Genomic DNA, 13,719 nt, shown 5'->3' with positions numbered 1-13,719 from the left:
AACTCAAGACCTTGTCTTCCTGCTGCTGGACTGCTCTCCTCCCCATGGTCAGAAAGGAGGGCAGAACTTGGTCCTGAGTGAAAGTTTTGACCAAGCAGCAGAATTTCCAGCATTCTGATGTGTATCAACATGAACTCAATAAACCAGGAAGCTGGCGTCAAAACTCTACTGATTTTCTGTTTATTTGAGTATAAATATTTAACTGTTGCTCTTTTTGAACACAACATGGCAGTTTGGACAACAACAAACCATCACTATAAATATCCTTTGAATAATTAACAAGACTAAAGTGTAAGAAGTTGTGGGGACAAGTAATAAGACAACTAAAATTGTTCATTTTGCCCATATCATGATGTCATATAACAGAAACTATTGGTCTGTCATTGAACTCTTCACCATTTGAAGTATAAGTAAACCTTTAAAATAAGTGAATGTAAAATTGACGAGAGGGGTATTCTAAGTACTTTTGTCATTTACATTCATTTTTTTTTTTAATTCCAAGATATTAAGGGATACATGTACTGTTAATATGAATGAATTTTGTTACAACAGCGCCACCTGCTGGTCAGTTTCCCACCAGTCTGACCAGCAAGTAGTCAAGGAAGTTGTCAGGAGAAATAAAGAGGTTGATGTTCTTCTGCTTAGGAAAGATGTGAGAAAGGTTTATAATTTTATTCCTAAGCAGAAGAACATCAGAGCAGCCTCTTTATTTCTCCTGACAACTTCCTTGACTACTTGGTGGTCAGACTGGTGGGAAACTGACCAGCAGGTGGCGCTGTTGTAACAAAATTCATTCATATTAACAGTACATGTATCCCTTAATATCTTGGAATTAAAAATAAATAAATAATGAATGTGCATTGCATAAGTGCTTAGAATACCCCCCTTATCAATTTTACATTCACTTATTTTAAAGGTTTATTTCCACTTGGGATAAAACACAGGCCTCTTTGCTGTCAAATGGAACTGCCCCGAGTACCTAACCTGGTGCAGAGCTCTAAATCTCTGTTTGCTGCTCTCTTTCCCATTGTCAGTCAGGACAAGAAGCTTGAGCTCAAATGAGGGAGATGGAAGGAGCTTGTCATTGTAATGTATATCAGTAAGAGCAGCGCAACAGCAGAAAAACAGGGCTCTGTACTAGGTAAGTACTAGGAGGTACTTAATGGAGCTCACGTAAATGGGCAGAGGCTGCATGAAGAAATGCCCCACTTTAATAGGTCCTTCCATGCAAATAAAAAGGTTCCAGGCAGTAGAAGTGGGAAGCCACATAACCCACAAAAAATCATTGAGTCTACCCTCCCCCCAGCTAAGAAAAAAATGTTAGTATTTGTTCTTTTTTAGCCCTTTCCATGTTACCTGATCCAGCCTCCATGATCAGTGTATTTTCGTTAATGGACCCCAAACAGCTCAGTCTATTTTTAGGTCAATGCCCACTTACTTTTGTTAGTCTGGTACATACTCTATCACGCTATTAATTAAATAACTAATCAAAAAAACAGGTTTAAAAATAAAAGGAAAGTTCTGTTAAGGTGTGTAACATTGGTTCAGAGAGAGAGAGAGAGCAGAGTAAGAGACATCCATGAGTGCACCTGAAGCCCTCCCTTAGGTCCTATGTTTCTAAGGGAAATAAAGAGCTGGAGTGGTGAGATGAGACTGCTCCTCCATTTTTGTTTCAGTTCAGTTCCCTCTGAGGGCCCCAGACCTTCAGCCCCAAGTGTCTGCTTTTGACTTGGAGTCCTCCTTATGAGGTAAGCCCAAATAAATCATCCTCTCCGGATCCACAAGAAACATGAAGCAGAGGTTACAAGCCAGCATGAACACCATAGGTAGGAAGGCAAGGCCGTAGCCAAATCCACGGAATGATCGGCCAACCGCAAAGGACAGCCAGTATATCAGCCTGGTAAGAGATACAAAAGAAAAGATCTCAATTGTTGGTGAATCATAGGCATTTCCAGTCTGCTAGAAACTCAGAGGGCAGAATGGAGCTTCAATTGATTGGTGTTAAGGGAAGATAGAAGCAGGAGGTGTAGGAGGGAGAGGTACAGTTCTTCTAATGCAAGTGGGATGGAACCATTGGTAAATTAAAGGAACAGTAAAATGGCAGTGTTTTAAAGTAATGAAAATATCATGTTGCCCCATGAACTGGCAATTATGAGGTGTCAAGTTGTGGCGATACATAGGGCACATAGGGACCAACAGAAGAGGAACATGATAGAAAGATTAAATAAATATAAGGAGAAGCATAATGGGTAGAAAGCCTGATGAAGGTAAACGGAAGTCAGTGAAGGAAGATGAAGACAGAAGGATTAAAGGAACACATGGAAAAACATGGGACACTGGGCCTGATAGAGAAGGAAATTGTGGAAAAACATAAGGGGTAGAAGGACTGATGAAGGGGAAGAGAGATCAGTGAAGGAAGGTAAGAAAAAAGGATTAAAGGAATCCAAGGAAAACATGGAACATAGACATATGAGGAAGCAGAAGATGGATGAAGAAAGATGAAGTACATTAGAAATATGGGTTAAAAGAAAACTGCTGAAGAAAAGGGAAAATGATGAAGGATTACAGAAACATAGGGTGAAACATAAGGTAGAGAGACCAATGAAGGAGATGGTAGACCAAAGGATAACAGGACTGCAAGGAAAGAGTATAAAAAGAAAAGTATGTGGTGAAAATGCTAGAAGTATTACAGGAATACAAAGAGAAACTTGGAATGTACTAGGAATGATGATGGAGAAGAGAGATGACATGGGTAAGATGACAGGCAGAATAATTACATGAACATGAGGAGGAACATGAGGAGAAACATAATGTGTACAGGGAGTGATGATGGAGAAGAGAGATAGATGCTGTAGAAACTTTGGATGCAGAGAGGCTGATGAAGGAGAAGAGAGATGGATGGTATAGTAAACTGGGATATAGAGAGGCTGATAATGGAGAAGAGAGGTGGGTGGGTTAGAAACATGGGATATAGTGGGGCTGATGGTGGAGAAGAGAGGGGGTTATGTAGAAAATTTGTACATAGAGAGGCTGATGATGGAGATGAGAGATGGATAGTGTAAAATGTGAGATGTAGGGAGGCTGCCAATGGAGAAGAGAGATGAATGGGGTAGAAACATTGAATGTAGAGAGGCTGATGAAGGAGAAGAGAGATGGCTGGGGTAAAAGCATATAGAAAAAATGCCTTTGGGGTAGAAACTTTATATGTAGAGAGGGTGATGATGGAGAAGAGAGATGGATGGGGCAGAAACATTTGATATAGAGAGGCTGATGATGGAGAAGTGGGATGGATGGGGCAGAAACATGGGATGTAGAGAGGCTGATGATGGAGAAGAGAGATGGATGGGCAGAAACATTTGATGTAGAGAGGATGATAATACAGAAGAGAGATGAAAAATAAAGGAGAAGAGAAATAGATGGGTTAAAAATGTGAGATGTAGAGCGTTTGTTGATGGAGAAGAAAGAAGGATAGGGTAGAAACAAGGAACATAGAGAGGCTGAATGAGGAGAAGTATATGGGTAGTATAAATTAGCAGACAGAAAGCTAACATGAAGAAGAAATTAGGAGAAATATATGGCTAATGTGGAATACCAGACTGAAACACAAGGAGAGGGGTAAGTAGCATTCAAGTATTTTTTTGTTTGCAGTTTTGCATGAAACAAGTGAAAATGTAAATAAGTAATTATAGTTCCAATAAAAGAAAATGACTATCATGTGCCCAGAATTGGGCAATATCCTCTCATAACCATATTATTTATAGTCCATTAATATGCACATATTACACTTGTCCCCATTTCCCCATACAGTCAGTTCCTGTAACTGCCCATTCCCTGTGCAGACTTACTGGGACAGTGCAAAGAGGCAGGTGAGGAGAGGGATGAGCTTCAGGTAGTTCTGGGGCAGGTAAGTCACCAGCACGCACAGGTTAAAGAAATACAAAACAAACAGGAATGTGCTTTGCTTGACAAACCGTCTGTGAATGGTCACCTCCCGCACTTTGGGTTTAAAGGGGTCGAAGGAAGAAGAGCAGAGCCGTGAGATCCCATGGATTATTACACCTGGGGAAAGACAGGGAAAAAGATGTTTTCTACAGCATCACAAAAAGTGTGCATTGAACCTAATTATTTCTTCTGTAGACAGCAGTCATCAAATAAACCGAGAATATTATTAACCTGGGATTCAAAGGTCTTTTTTGTTTTTTGAATGGGTAACCCTAGCAACTGGCCAGCAGTTAACAAGGTTGGAGAGAAAGAAATGAAACAATATGTGAAACAAAGCCTACAGCAGTACTGAGATTACTATAATCTACTACCCCCGAGTGTGGTCTCTACAAGTGGATATTTCTACTGCTGCTATTAGCTGTTATGTATAACAGGGTCTGTTTCTTACCAAGAACGATGGGGAATGACGCAAATGCCCCACACCGTAAGGTGTAAACAAGTCTGGTGGTGATATCTGGCATCAACGGGGCATCAAAGGGCAGGAATGTGTAAGCTAAACCTAGAAAGGCTGGAAACACAAAAAGGGAGAGCAAGAAGGAGCCCACAACCTTGAGATAATTCTTGTCACACTGGCAGATATGAGGTCCTCCTTGCATGGACTCCATATCTACTGATCTTGAACGATGAGAATGGAGTAGAGGCTCTGCCCCTGCTTCTCCTTTAACAGAGTCCAAATGTTCACCCATTTCAAGCTGCACCTTTTTGTGACTACTTCCAGAAAAGCTTTCTAGCCTCTCATGTTGAATAAAGAAGGCAGGGATGACCGCTTGAGACCCACAGTCCTCTTCTCCTGTTAGGTCTTCTGCCTCTCTCTTCTCAACTTGGTCTTCACAGGGCTCAAACAGTCCGGCGTTGCTTAGTCTTGTGATGTGGTCTGGTGGTTTGCCGGAATCAGGGTAGGGCAGGGTAACTTGTGCATCTTCATATCTATGGCCATAGTCGTCCTCCTCTAATAATACTGAGCGCCTGGACCTCTCTGAGCCACTTCTGCTCCTAACTAAGTTGGAGTCTACTGATAAACTGTCTGCACACAGCAAATCCCCATCATTCTTCCCACCCTCTGCAACATGAGGCTCTACACTTTCATTAAGGTTCATGTAATTTTCCACACACTCTTTACACAGACAAGTTGGGGCGCTGTGCTTTTGGCATTGTAAAGGAGGACCTTTGATAATAATAGAACTTTGATCTTTGCTCTCTGGTAAATCCATGGCTATGTCTTCACTGAGACGCCCATTGTCCAACGATCGATTAAAACTTAGGTTTTCTGTAGCACCAGTTCGGAGAGGAGTTGTAGAGATGTCTACTTCACAAAACCCAACACTTTTTGACTTCTTCGGTTCTGAGCTGTCCTGTGGATTCAGAGTGGGCTTCTGATTAACATCTTCTTCATGATCATGTGATCCGCCAGATTTGATAGGCCTTGCTTTATCTACATTCATGTTTGGTTGTGCCACCACAATTGGTAAATCCCCAGAATCACTTACAACTCCACTGTCCACATCTCTCTGCTTCTCAGGTGCTTCAGGAGACACCATTGGACTTTTGTAGACAAAATTTGATTTTTTTTTTCCTTGTTCGGTTTAAGCTGAGGGTAGAGAAGGAGAACTCATCATCTCATGTTCTGCCTCTTCCCATGCTACCTGGCAGTAAAACAAACAGAACAGTGTTAACAGAGGAAACAGGAGACAACGGTAGTAAGGAATTTATTTTTGGATAAAATCCTTAGCAGATCCAAGGAACTCGAGCCGCTTACCGACTGAACCCCTTGACTTTAATTCATACAAGCAAAGGAATGCAAAAGCAGATAAGAGGCGTCTACTCCACCCTGCGTGGTTGCACCTCTGGATTAACTGCTTTACAAAGACAAAGGGTTTGAACTTTATCCTCATATAAATGATAAGTAAAGCATATTGCCACTGGTTATCTGTGTCGTGGTTTAGAGTTAGTTCACACAAGGAGATTCGGGGAGATTTTGTCGACTGGCGACTAATCGCCTCGTCTTCTGAACGGTGCGACTACGGAAAACGCATTGCCGCGTGTGCTTTAGCGCAGGCGACTTTTCATTATAGCCTATGGGAAGACACGCTGAGGCTCAGAAGACGAGGCGATTAGTCGACAGGCGACTAAATCTCCCCGAATCTCCTCGTGTGAACTAACCCTTAGGAGGGATCTCTAGGGCTACTATATTTTATATTTGGCTTTAATCCTCCTTTAACTTAAGGTCAACACTTCTGTCTAATAAGGCATAAACTTCTGTGATATAATGCCCTCTTATTTCCCCACACCCCTTGGGTGCTAGTACTCCTGTTACCTTAGAAAAGTTGTTATATATACTCCTTGTTCTCAAATTCATAATCATTGAGTATCCCTGAGTGCCCCTTTAAACCTATTGTCCACCATAGTAAGATATTCAAAAACAAAGACTCACAAGCATCATGTTCAGCCTTTTATCTTTAATGCATGAACTCCTACCATCTCTGCTGGCAGCCAGTAGTATATAACTACATCCTTTCTAACAATGGGCCTCAGGGTGCTGGTCTCCCTTTAGTCTCGAGGAGAGTGTTCTTGACTTCTGTGCTGCTTTGCAATCTCAGGGCACATTTATGCCTCCTGCATAATTCTGTAGCTGGTAATGTGGGTTTTGTTCCATAGTTATACTATTCCAAAAAGCAGAACTTCTAAATATTATCCCCCCCCGCTGATTTCAGGGCATGACCTATTCTTATATCCCTCTTCCTTCCTGTATTTGGTTACCCCTCACCCCCATACTCCTCCTTACAGAATGAGCTCCAACTGTTAATAACAGGAGTAAGGCTGCTCCACGGCTGAGTGCTCTCTAGCTAGCTGCTGCCTACACAAGTGACAAAGTCACTGGGGTTTATGTATTAACGTGGACACATTTTATCCTGTAACCCATAGGAACCAGCCAGCAGTTACTGGTATTGGGCAGTTAAAATGATATGCTTTTAAAGGGCATGGCTTCCTTGGGGGAGCCAGTATAGCTAGTCGCTCACACAGAGAGCCAGTAAAGCTAGCCGATCACAGTGGGAGCAAGTATAGCTAGCCAATCACAGAGGGAGCCAGTATAACTAGCTGCTCACAGAGGGGGCCAGTATAACTAGCCGCTCACAGAGGGAGCCAGTATAGCTAGCCGCTCACAGAGGGAGCCAGTATAACTAGCCGCTCACAGAGGGAGCCAGTATAGCTAGCCACTCACAGAGGGAGCCAGTATAGCTAGCCATCTACAGAGGGAGCCAGTATAGCTAGCCGCTCACAGAGGGAGCCAGTATAGCTAGCCGCTCACAGAGGGAGCCAGTATAGCTAGCCATTTACAGAGGGAGCCAGTATAGCTAGCCGCTCACAGAGGGAGCCAGTATAACTAGCCGCTCACAGAGTGAGCCAGTATAGCTAGCCACTCAGAGAGGGAGCAAGTATAGCTAGCCATTTACAGAGGGAGCCAGTATAGCTAGCTGCTCACAGAGGGAGCCAGTATAGCTAGCCACTCAGAGAGGGAGCCAGTGTAGCTAGCCACTCAGAGAGGGAGCCAGTGTAGCTAGCCACTCACAGAGGAAGCCAGTACACTAGCCACTCAGAGAGGGAGCCAGTATAGCTAGCCGCTCAGAGAGGGATCCAGTATAGCTAGCCATTTAGAGAGGGAGCCAGTAAAGCTAGCCACTCACAGAGGGATCCAGTATAGCTAGCTGCTCACAGAGAGAATCAATATAACAGTGTAACAGTACAAATGTCTGGTATATACAGCAGCCTGAAGCCCCACATTTTGTCTGACAGGGAATTATGGGTGTTGTATTCTAGCTAAGCCTTCCATGTCCTGAACCCTTATATGGTGTGTCCAACCATTCCAAACCTTTACTATTTCGGCTGTACCATAACAGGGATGACAGCAGCTGTGTGAATTGTTACACAGATGAATATTGGGGCAGGAATGTACTAATGACGCTCAGGGATAATAAACTGGATATTCTACTGCTAATAACCAATACATTACAACATGGCCAAGGAGAGGAAAGAGGAGCAAGAATAGCCCTACACAAAACAGGAATTACTCATACGGGACTGGCTGGAATTTTCAATATCAGATAAAAGCACACAGCAGTTTGAGGTGCTCAGGCTCGGACTACATTTCTAAATAGGCCCTGGTACATCCCAATCTAGAGAATGGCAGGCAAGAGAAAGGGCAGGGGGTATAGTAATGTGTCAGGTGAATGGCTGGGATTTCTGGGAGTTGTAGTTTAAACAATATGGAACAACAAGTAGGGCATTTAGCCTTGGCAACCAGTAAAGAATAAATAAGGGAAGGACAAATAGCCACAAAGTGAGGCTAAAGTGCAGTTGTGAGTTGTACAGACCCTAGAGGCGACTGCCCTGCTGTTTATCCTACGTCTCCCCGTAACCTCCAGCAACGGAAATGGTGATACAGGGAATTCCTTCAGGGATCCACACAACACACTCAAAGTAGAAGAACGAGCCTTATATTTACTTACCAGATCCTGCTGTTTTTATGTCTCTTTAATGGGGCCCGAGTCCATGCTGGGGGTGACCCAATTCCACTCTGTCCTGTGTATTTACCTGCTTTGAGAAAGAGAGAGATCAAACAGGTTAAACCTGCACCAGAGGGAGGGGCTTGGCTGTTACACATTAAGCCACGCCCCTCGAGATATCAACAACTGCCTTAAACTGAGATATGGGATTCTTTATCTGGAATGCTTGGGATCTTGTGCTTTCTGGATAAGGGATCATAATGTACTGCAGAGCAGTGTGTGTGTTAAGGCTACTAAATAACATTGAAACAATAATAACCCCATCAGGATTGCTTTGCAATCAACATGGACCAAAACAAGCACTTATTAGGGTAAGGGCACACGGGCAGATTCGGGGAGATTAGTCTCCCCAGCGACAATTTCCCAAACTGCCTTCCCCTACCTTCCCGCCGGCTTTAATGAAAAATCGCCAGCGGGATGGCACTCGCGCCCCTTCATTTTGCCGAGGCAACATCGGTCAACCTCAGAAAACGAAGTGCCGCGAGTGCCATCCCGCCAGCGATTTTTCATTATAGCGAGTGGGAAGGTAGGGGAAGGCAGTTCGGGGAGACTGTCGCCCCGAAGAAGAGATTTGTCACCAGGCGACTAATGTCCCCTAATCTGCACGTGTGCCCTTACCCTTAACAGACCTGGAGGAGACCTGACTTCTGCTACATTGTTTCATGAGTGAGAACTAGATAACAGGAAGGAAGGAATAAACAGTTTCTAAAATGTGCGTGCGTATTAGATTGTAAGCTCTGCTGTGACTTATTTCCTGAATAGTAAATGCTTTCATACACTCAACCTATTCACCTATATGAACCCTGCTGGGCTAAGCTGGTTTTTTTTGTGACTCAGCAACTCCCTGACTCAGAGCCAGGTTTGGGTTGGGCTCAGGTATTAAGGAGATCTATACAGGGAAACTGGGACTCTTCCTCTTCACATTCATTCACTGCATTGAGTATGGCTGTGGGGGAGGGGTACGTGCCCCCCTTTTATGCCTGTCACTGCAACATGGGATTTAGGGGGTGAATTCCCATGGATCCCTATTGGTAGCAGTGAGATTTGTGATTGTGACCCCCTACCAAGCCATGAGCTGCTGCCTGAATCAGGAAACTGGCAAAGAAAACTAAACAAGGAGGAACAGGCATCGCTATGATTCATATGGGGATCTTGCAGCAAACAGCATGGCAGCTTCCATGGTATAAAAAAAAATTTGCACACATGTAGCTCCCTCTAATAAAGTTGATGCAGTATTTTTCAGCATATACAAGTCAATGGGAGGCAGGACAATGGCACATGCAGACCCTCTGGCAGGACCCTGACCTTGCAGAGCACAATAGGCCTTATCTTTCTCTATGTGTCCTTGCACGGTGACAATAGGCTCCCCGGGCAGCTAAGTGCTTTCCAACTGGGAATAGTAAATAGCACAACAGAAAGAGGATACGCAAGGTGTTTGGAGGGCGGCTGAGATCGCACATAGAGGCCCAGATTTATCTGATGGTTGTTGGCCTCCAGGAACTCATCTCCTGGCCCAGTACACACAATAAAGATAAGCATTGGGACTCTGTGCTTTGTGTACAGAGAGGGTGCTGCTCCTGGTGCCTTTAAGAGCCAAATTTGGCTTTACTAGTGCGAGAGAGCGTAATTGCGCTTTCCGCACTAATGTTGCTGCCTCCCCCCCGCAAAGGTAAGCGGACGGGGGGGCGGCAATTTTACAGGTGCTGCCTCAGGTGTCTCTTTCCTAAGAAACAGCGCTGACTCTGAGACTTGATTTCATAATTGTAGGACCCAGTTTGAGGGCTCCCTAGCACCAGCGGGGCCCCATGTGGAATAAATATTCTATAATAGACCCATGTGTGTTGTGGGTGGACTGGCAATCTGTGGATTCTAGCAAATAGCAGAGGGGCTGCTGTAAAATGCCATAGACACTCACTATTTATTCTCAAGCGAGGGAGGGCAATGGTGTTCACAAGTGAGGGAGCTGATGGCTTTCACACGCGAGGGAGGGCAATGGTGTTCACAAGTGAGGGAGCTGATGGTGTTTACAAGCGTGGGAGGCCAATGGCGTTCTGAAGCGAGGGAGCTGATGGCTTCACAAATGAGGGAGAAGTACCCCCTCTTGTAAAATATAAGGATATTATAAGTTACCGAGGAGTTTCATGACCATATAAAAGTACGAGGCCGAAGGCCGAGTGTTTTTATACAGGTCATGGAACTCCGAGGTGACTTCTAATTATAATACACAAATTTCAGCGAGTCATGTGACAGAAATGACATCAGAACTCACCGTTTATAACTGATGACATCAGAACTCACCGTTTATAAGAATATAATTTACAGGATATTCATGGCTTTTGTGTATTATAACTACTTATAATACACAAGAGCCATGAATAGCCTTATAAACGGTGGGTTCTGTGTCATTTCTGTCACATGACTCATTGAAACTTGTGTATTATAATAAATAAAGTCCCCCCAGTTGTAAAATATGAGGATATTAGAAGTCACCTTGGAGCAGGTCCGGACTGAGAATTAAAACAGGCCCTGGCATTTCAGGTACACAGAGGCCCAATCAGCCCCCACCAGCCCACTAAATACTGACTTTCTATGGGACCTTATAGCAGCCCCTCTGGCATTTGCCAGAACCCACAGATCCGGACCTGCCTCTGAGTTCCATAACCTGTATATGGTCATGAGACTCCTCGATAACTTATAATATCCTTATATTTACAAGAGGGGATTCTTTATTCACTATATATAATTATAATACACAAAAGCCGTGAATATCTTGTAAATTATATCCTTATAAACGGTGAGTAGTGATGTCATCAGTTATAAACGGTGAGTAGTGATGTAATTTCTGTCACATGACTCACTAAAATTTGTGTATTATAATTAATAAAGTACCCCCAGTTGTAAAATATGAGGATATTATAAGTTACCTCGGAGTTCCATGACCTGTATAAAAACACTCGGCCTTCGGCCTCGTGTTTTTATATGGTCATGAAACTCCTTGGTAACTTATAATATCCTTATATTTTACAAGAGGGGGTACTTTATTCACTATATATATATCTAGTCAGTCTTCGTCAGCATTTCCCGCCCAACAAGCCAGTGGCACCTGATAGAGCTTTCCCCTCCTCCCCAGTAACAGTGACTACCTCAGCAGCACGCACCTGTGCCACCAAACACGCCTCCTCGCCGCGTCCCGCCCACTCCTATATTTCACTTTTAACCACGCCCACTCGTCCCCCCGCGCGCGCGCCACTGCAGGTGCCGCTTGTTCTCTGCGTTGTGTGCGCGCGCGCGTCTCGTCTCGCTGCTCTCGCGAGACTTAGAGAATGACAGACATGGCGGATTCTGCTGGTCCGTGGTGACGGTAACCATGAGCCAGGGAGCCGCCGAGAGCGAGCCCGAGGCCAAGGTGTTGCACACCAAGAGGCTGTACCGGTGAGTGAGGGGCTGGGAGTGACAGGGATTCACTAGGAGCTATCAGGACTTCTAACCTGCGGCCCTGGAGTTGCAACAGCTGCACTTACAGCTCCATGTGTCCGGGCTGTGTCTGTGATGGGATCATGGGAGTTGTAGTTCCGCCTCAGCTTATGAGATAGAGCTGGGGGGGTGTGTGTGTGTCATGGGCCAATCAGAAGTACAATGACTCTCATGGTTGAAGCCTGGTAATTGTATGAAATTGAGAAATGTCACCGAGAATGCTGATGGGAGACTGGGGCACGAGAAGCCCCATTGCATGCTGGGTATTGTAGTCTTAGTCACTTGGCAAACAAAAACTACATTACCCAACATGCATTGGGGGGGAGACACAGCCTGGGCACATTAGGGCAAGAGAAAACGTTGTCTGGTTTCTAATGTACAAACCAGCCAAAGGCCCAAATAGAAGCCCAAATAGAAGCCCAAATAGAAGCCCAAATAGAAGCCCAAATAGAAGCCCAAATAGAAGCCCAAATAGAAGCCCAAATAGAAGCCCAAATAGTAGCTCAAATAGAAGCCCAAATAGTAGCCCAAATAGCTCAAATGTGTACCTTGGCTAGTTTGTACTTTCAAAACCCGCCTGGGCTTTAAATTAGTAGCCCAATTTGGCTGGAAAACCACCTACCTGGCAGCCCTGGTACTGGGGGGTCACCGAAAACTCCCAGCGACACTTGCCATATATGGGATGAGGTGCTGATGTGATTGTTTCACTGCTGTGAGTATCGCTGGAGCCCTTGCTCTTTACTAGTGACCCGAGTCTCCAGGCATATCTATTAACATCAGACATCACTGGTGATGTTGCCCATAGCAACCGGTCAGATCTTCCTGGTGACCATTCACGTCTTATTGCCCCTCAGTCTGTAACACTCACTGTTATTGTCCCACATCCGCCGCCTGTAATACACCCACATGGTCTTTGAAACACGCCCCTTTAGATGCTGTGTTGTGCAAGGCATTGTGGGATATGTGGTTTTCTATTGGTTATTGGCATGAATATTTTGTATCTGAGGGCAGATGTGCGGCTGATATGGCTTTAGTAAATGAGCGTCAGCAGCTGTACTTATGAGCTGACAGGGTGAGACCCTAATAGCACAGAGCAGTGTTATTAGGGGGTCGCTCTTCATTAAATAAAGGGGTGGTTCACTTTTAAGGTAATCTTTATTTTGTTATAGAACGGCCAATTCTAAACTACAATTAGTTTATTTTTTATAGTTATTTGCATTTTTCTTCTGACTCTTTGCAGCTTTCAAATGGGCGTCGCTGACTCCTTTCTAAAAAAAAACCCAAATGCTCTGTAAGGCTACACATGTATTGTTGTCGTTACTTTTTATTACTGATCCTTCTATTCAAGCTCTCTTTTCTTATTCAAATCAATGCATGGTTGCTAGGGTAATTTTGGACCCTAGTTACCGGATTGCTTAAAGTGGACCTGTCACCCAGACATAAAAATCTGTATAATAAAGTCCTTTTCAAATTAAACATAAAATCCATGTCGCTGCTCTCCCCACTTTCCCCCTCTAATTGTATAACCAGGACATGGGGATGGACAACAGGTCCCCCATTCTGGTGCACAAACAAGATTCTGAGATGATACAAGACTTGTCTTAATAACGGTGTCCTCAAAATGGCTCCTGCCTGCTTGTTATAATTATATATTCCCAGACTGATGGAAACAAGATTCAAA

At 44.2% G+C, this 13,719-nt stretch overlaps 2 protein-coding genes across 4 annotated transcripts in view; one reads left to right on the top strand and one right to left on the bottom strand.

The window, feature by feature from the left end:
- Positions 1-1,377: 1,377 nt before the first annotated feature.
- Positions 1,378-12,881, bottom strand: tmem79.L (transmembrane protein 79 L homeolog). Of its 3 annotated transcripts, none has more exons than XM_018231684.2 (5): positions 12,661-12,881; positions 8,508-8,595; positions 4,391-5,645; positions 3,972-4,059; positions 1,378-1,897 (listed from the first exon to the last, which is right to left on the bottom strand). In XM_018231684.2, exons 3-5 carry the CDS (start codon positions 5,538-5,540, stop codon positions 1,705-1,707), a joined length of 1,431 nt encoding a protein of 476 aa, XP_018087173.1. In that variant the 5' UTR covers positions 5,541-5,645; positions 8,508-8,595; positions 12,661-12,881; the 3' UTR covers positions 1,378-1,704. The 3 variants fall into 3 exon arrangements, with proteins under 3 accessions (XP_018087173.1, XP_018087169.1, XP_018087172.1); XM_018231680.2 differs by having other exon boundaries at positions 3,846-4,059; positions 12,661-12,879; XM_018231683.2 differs by having other exon boundaries at positions 3,846-4,059; positions 4,391-5,641; positions 12,661-12,879.
- The window catches only part of smg5.L (SMG5 nonsense mediated mRNA decay factor L homeolog), a 34,046-nt gene continuing 32,156 nt past the window's right edge, over positions 11,830-13,719 (top strand). The window contains exon 1 of the mRNA XM_018231679.2: positions 11,830-11,996. Within this exon, the coding sequence (XP_018087168.1) occupies positions 11,932-11,996 (65 nt within the window). The 5' untranslated portion in view covers positions 11,830-11,931. The remainder of the gene's footprint in view (positions 11,997-13,719) is intronic.

Source organism: Xenopus laevis, chromosome 8L (assembly GCF_017654675.1).
Source record: "Xenopus laevis strain J_2021 chromosome 8L, Xenopus_laevis_v10.1, whole genome shotgun sequence".
Taxonomy (NCBI): domain Eukaryota; kingdom Metazoa; phylum Chordata; class Amphibia; order Anura; family Pipidae; genus Xenopus; species Xenopus laevis.
The sequence above is the reverse complement of the archived record's forward strand: the minus strand, read 5'-3'. Positions and strand labels throughout refer to the sequence as shown.

Bases quoted from the DNA above. Each gene is read 5' to 3' on its own strand.
- tmem79.L (XM_018231680.2), bottom strand. From the start codon at position 5,540: ATGGTGTCTCCTGAAGCACCTGAGAAGCAGAGAGATGTGGACAGTGGA. The intron at 4,060-4,390 runs GTAAGAAACAGA...GTCTTTCCCCAG, and splicing joins GTCATTCCCCATCGTTCTTG to GTGTAATAATCCATGGGATC. The intron at 1,898-3,845 runs GTAAGTCTGCAC...ATCTCTTACCAG, and splicing joins TGCCTCTTTGCACTGTCCCA to GCTGATATACTGGCTGTCCT.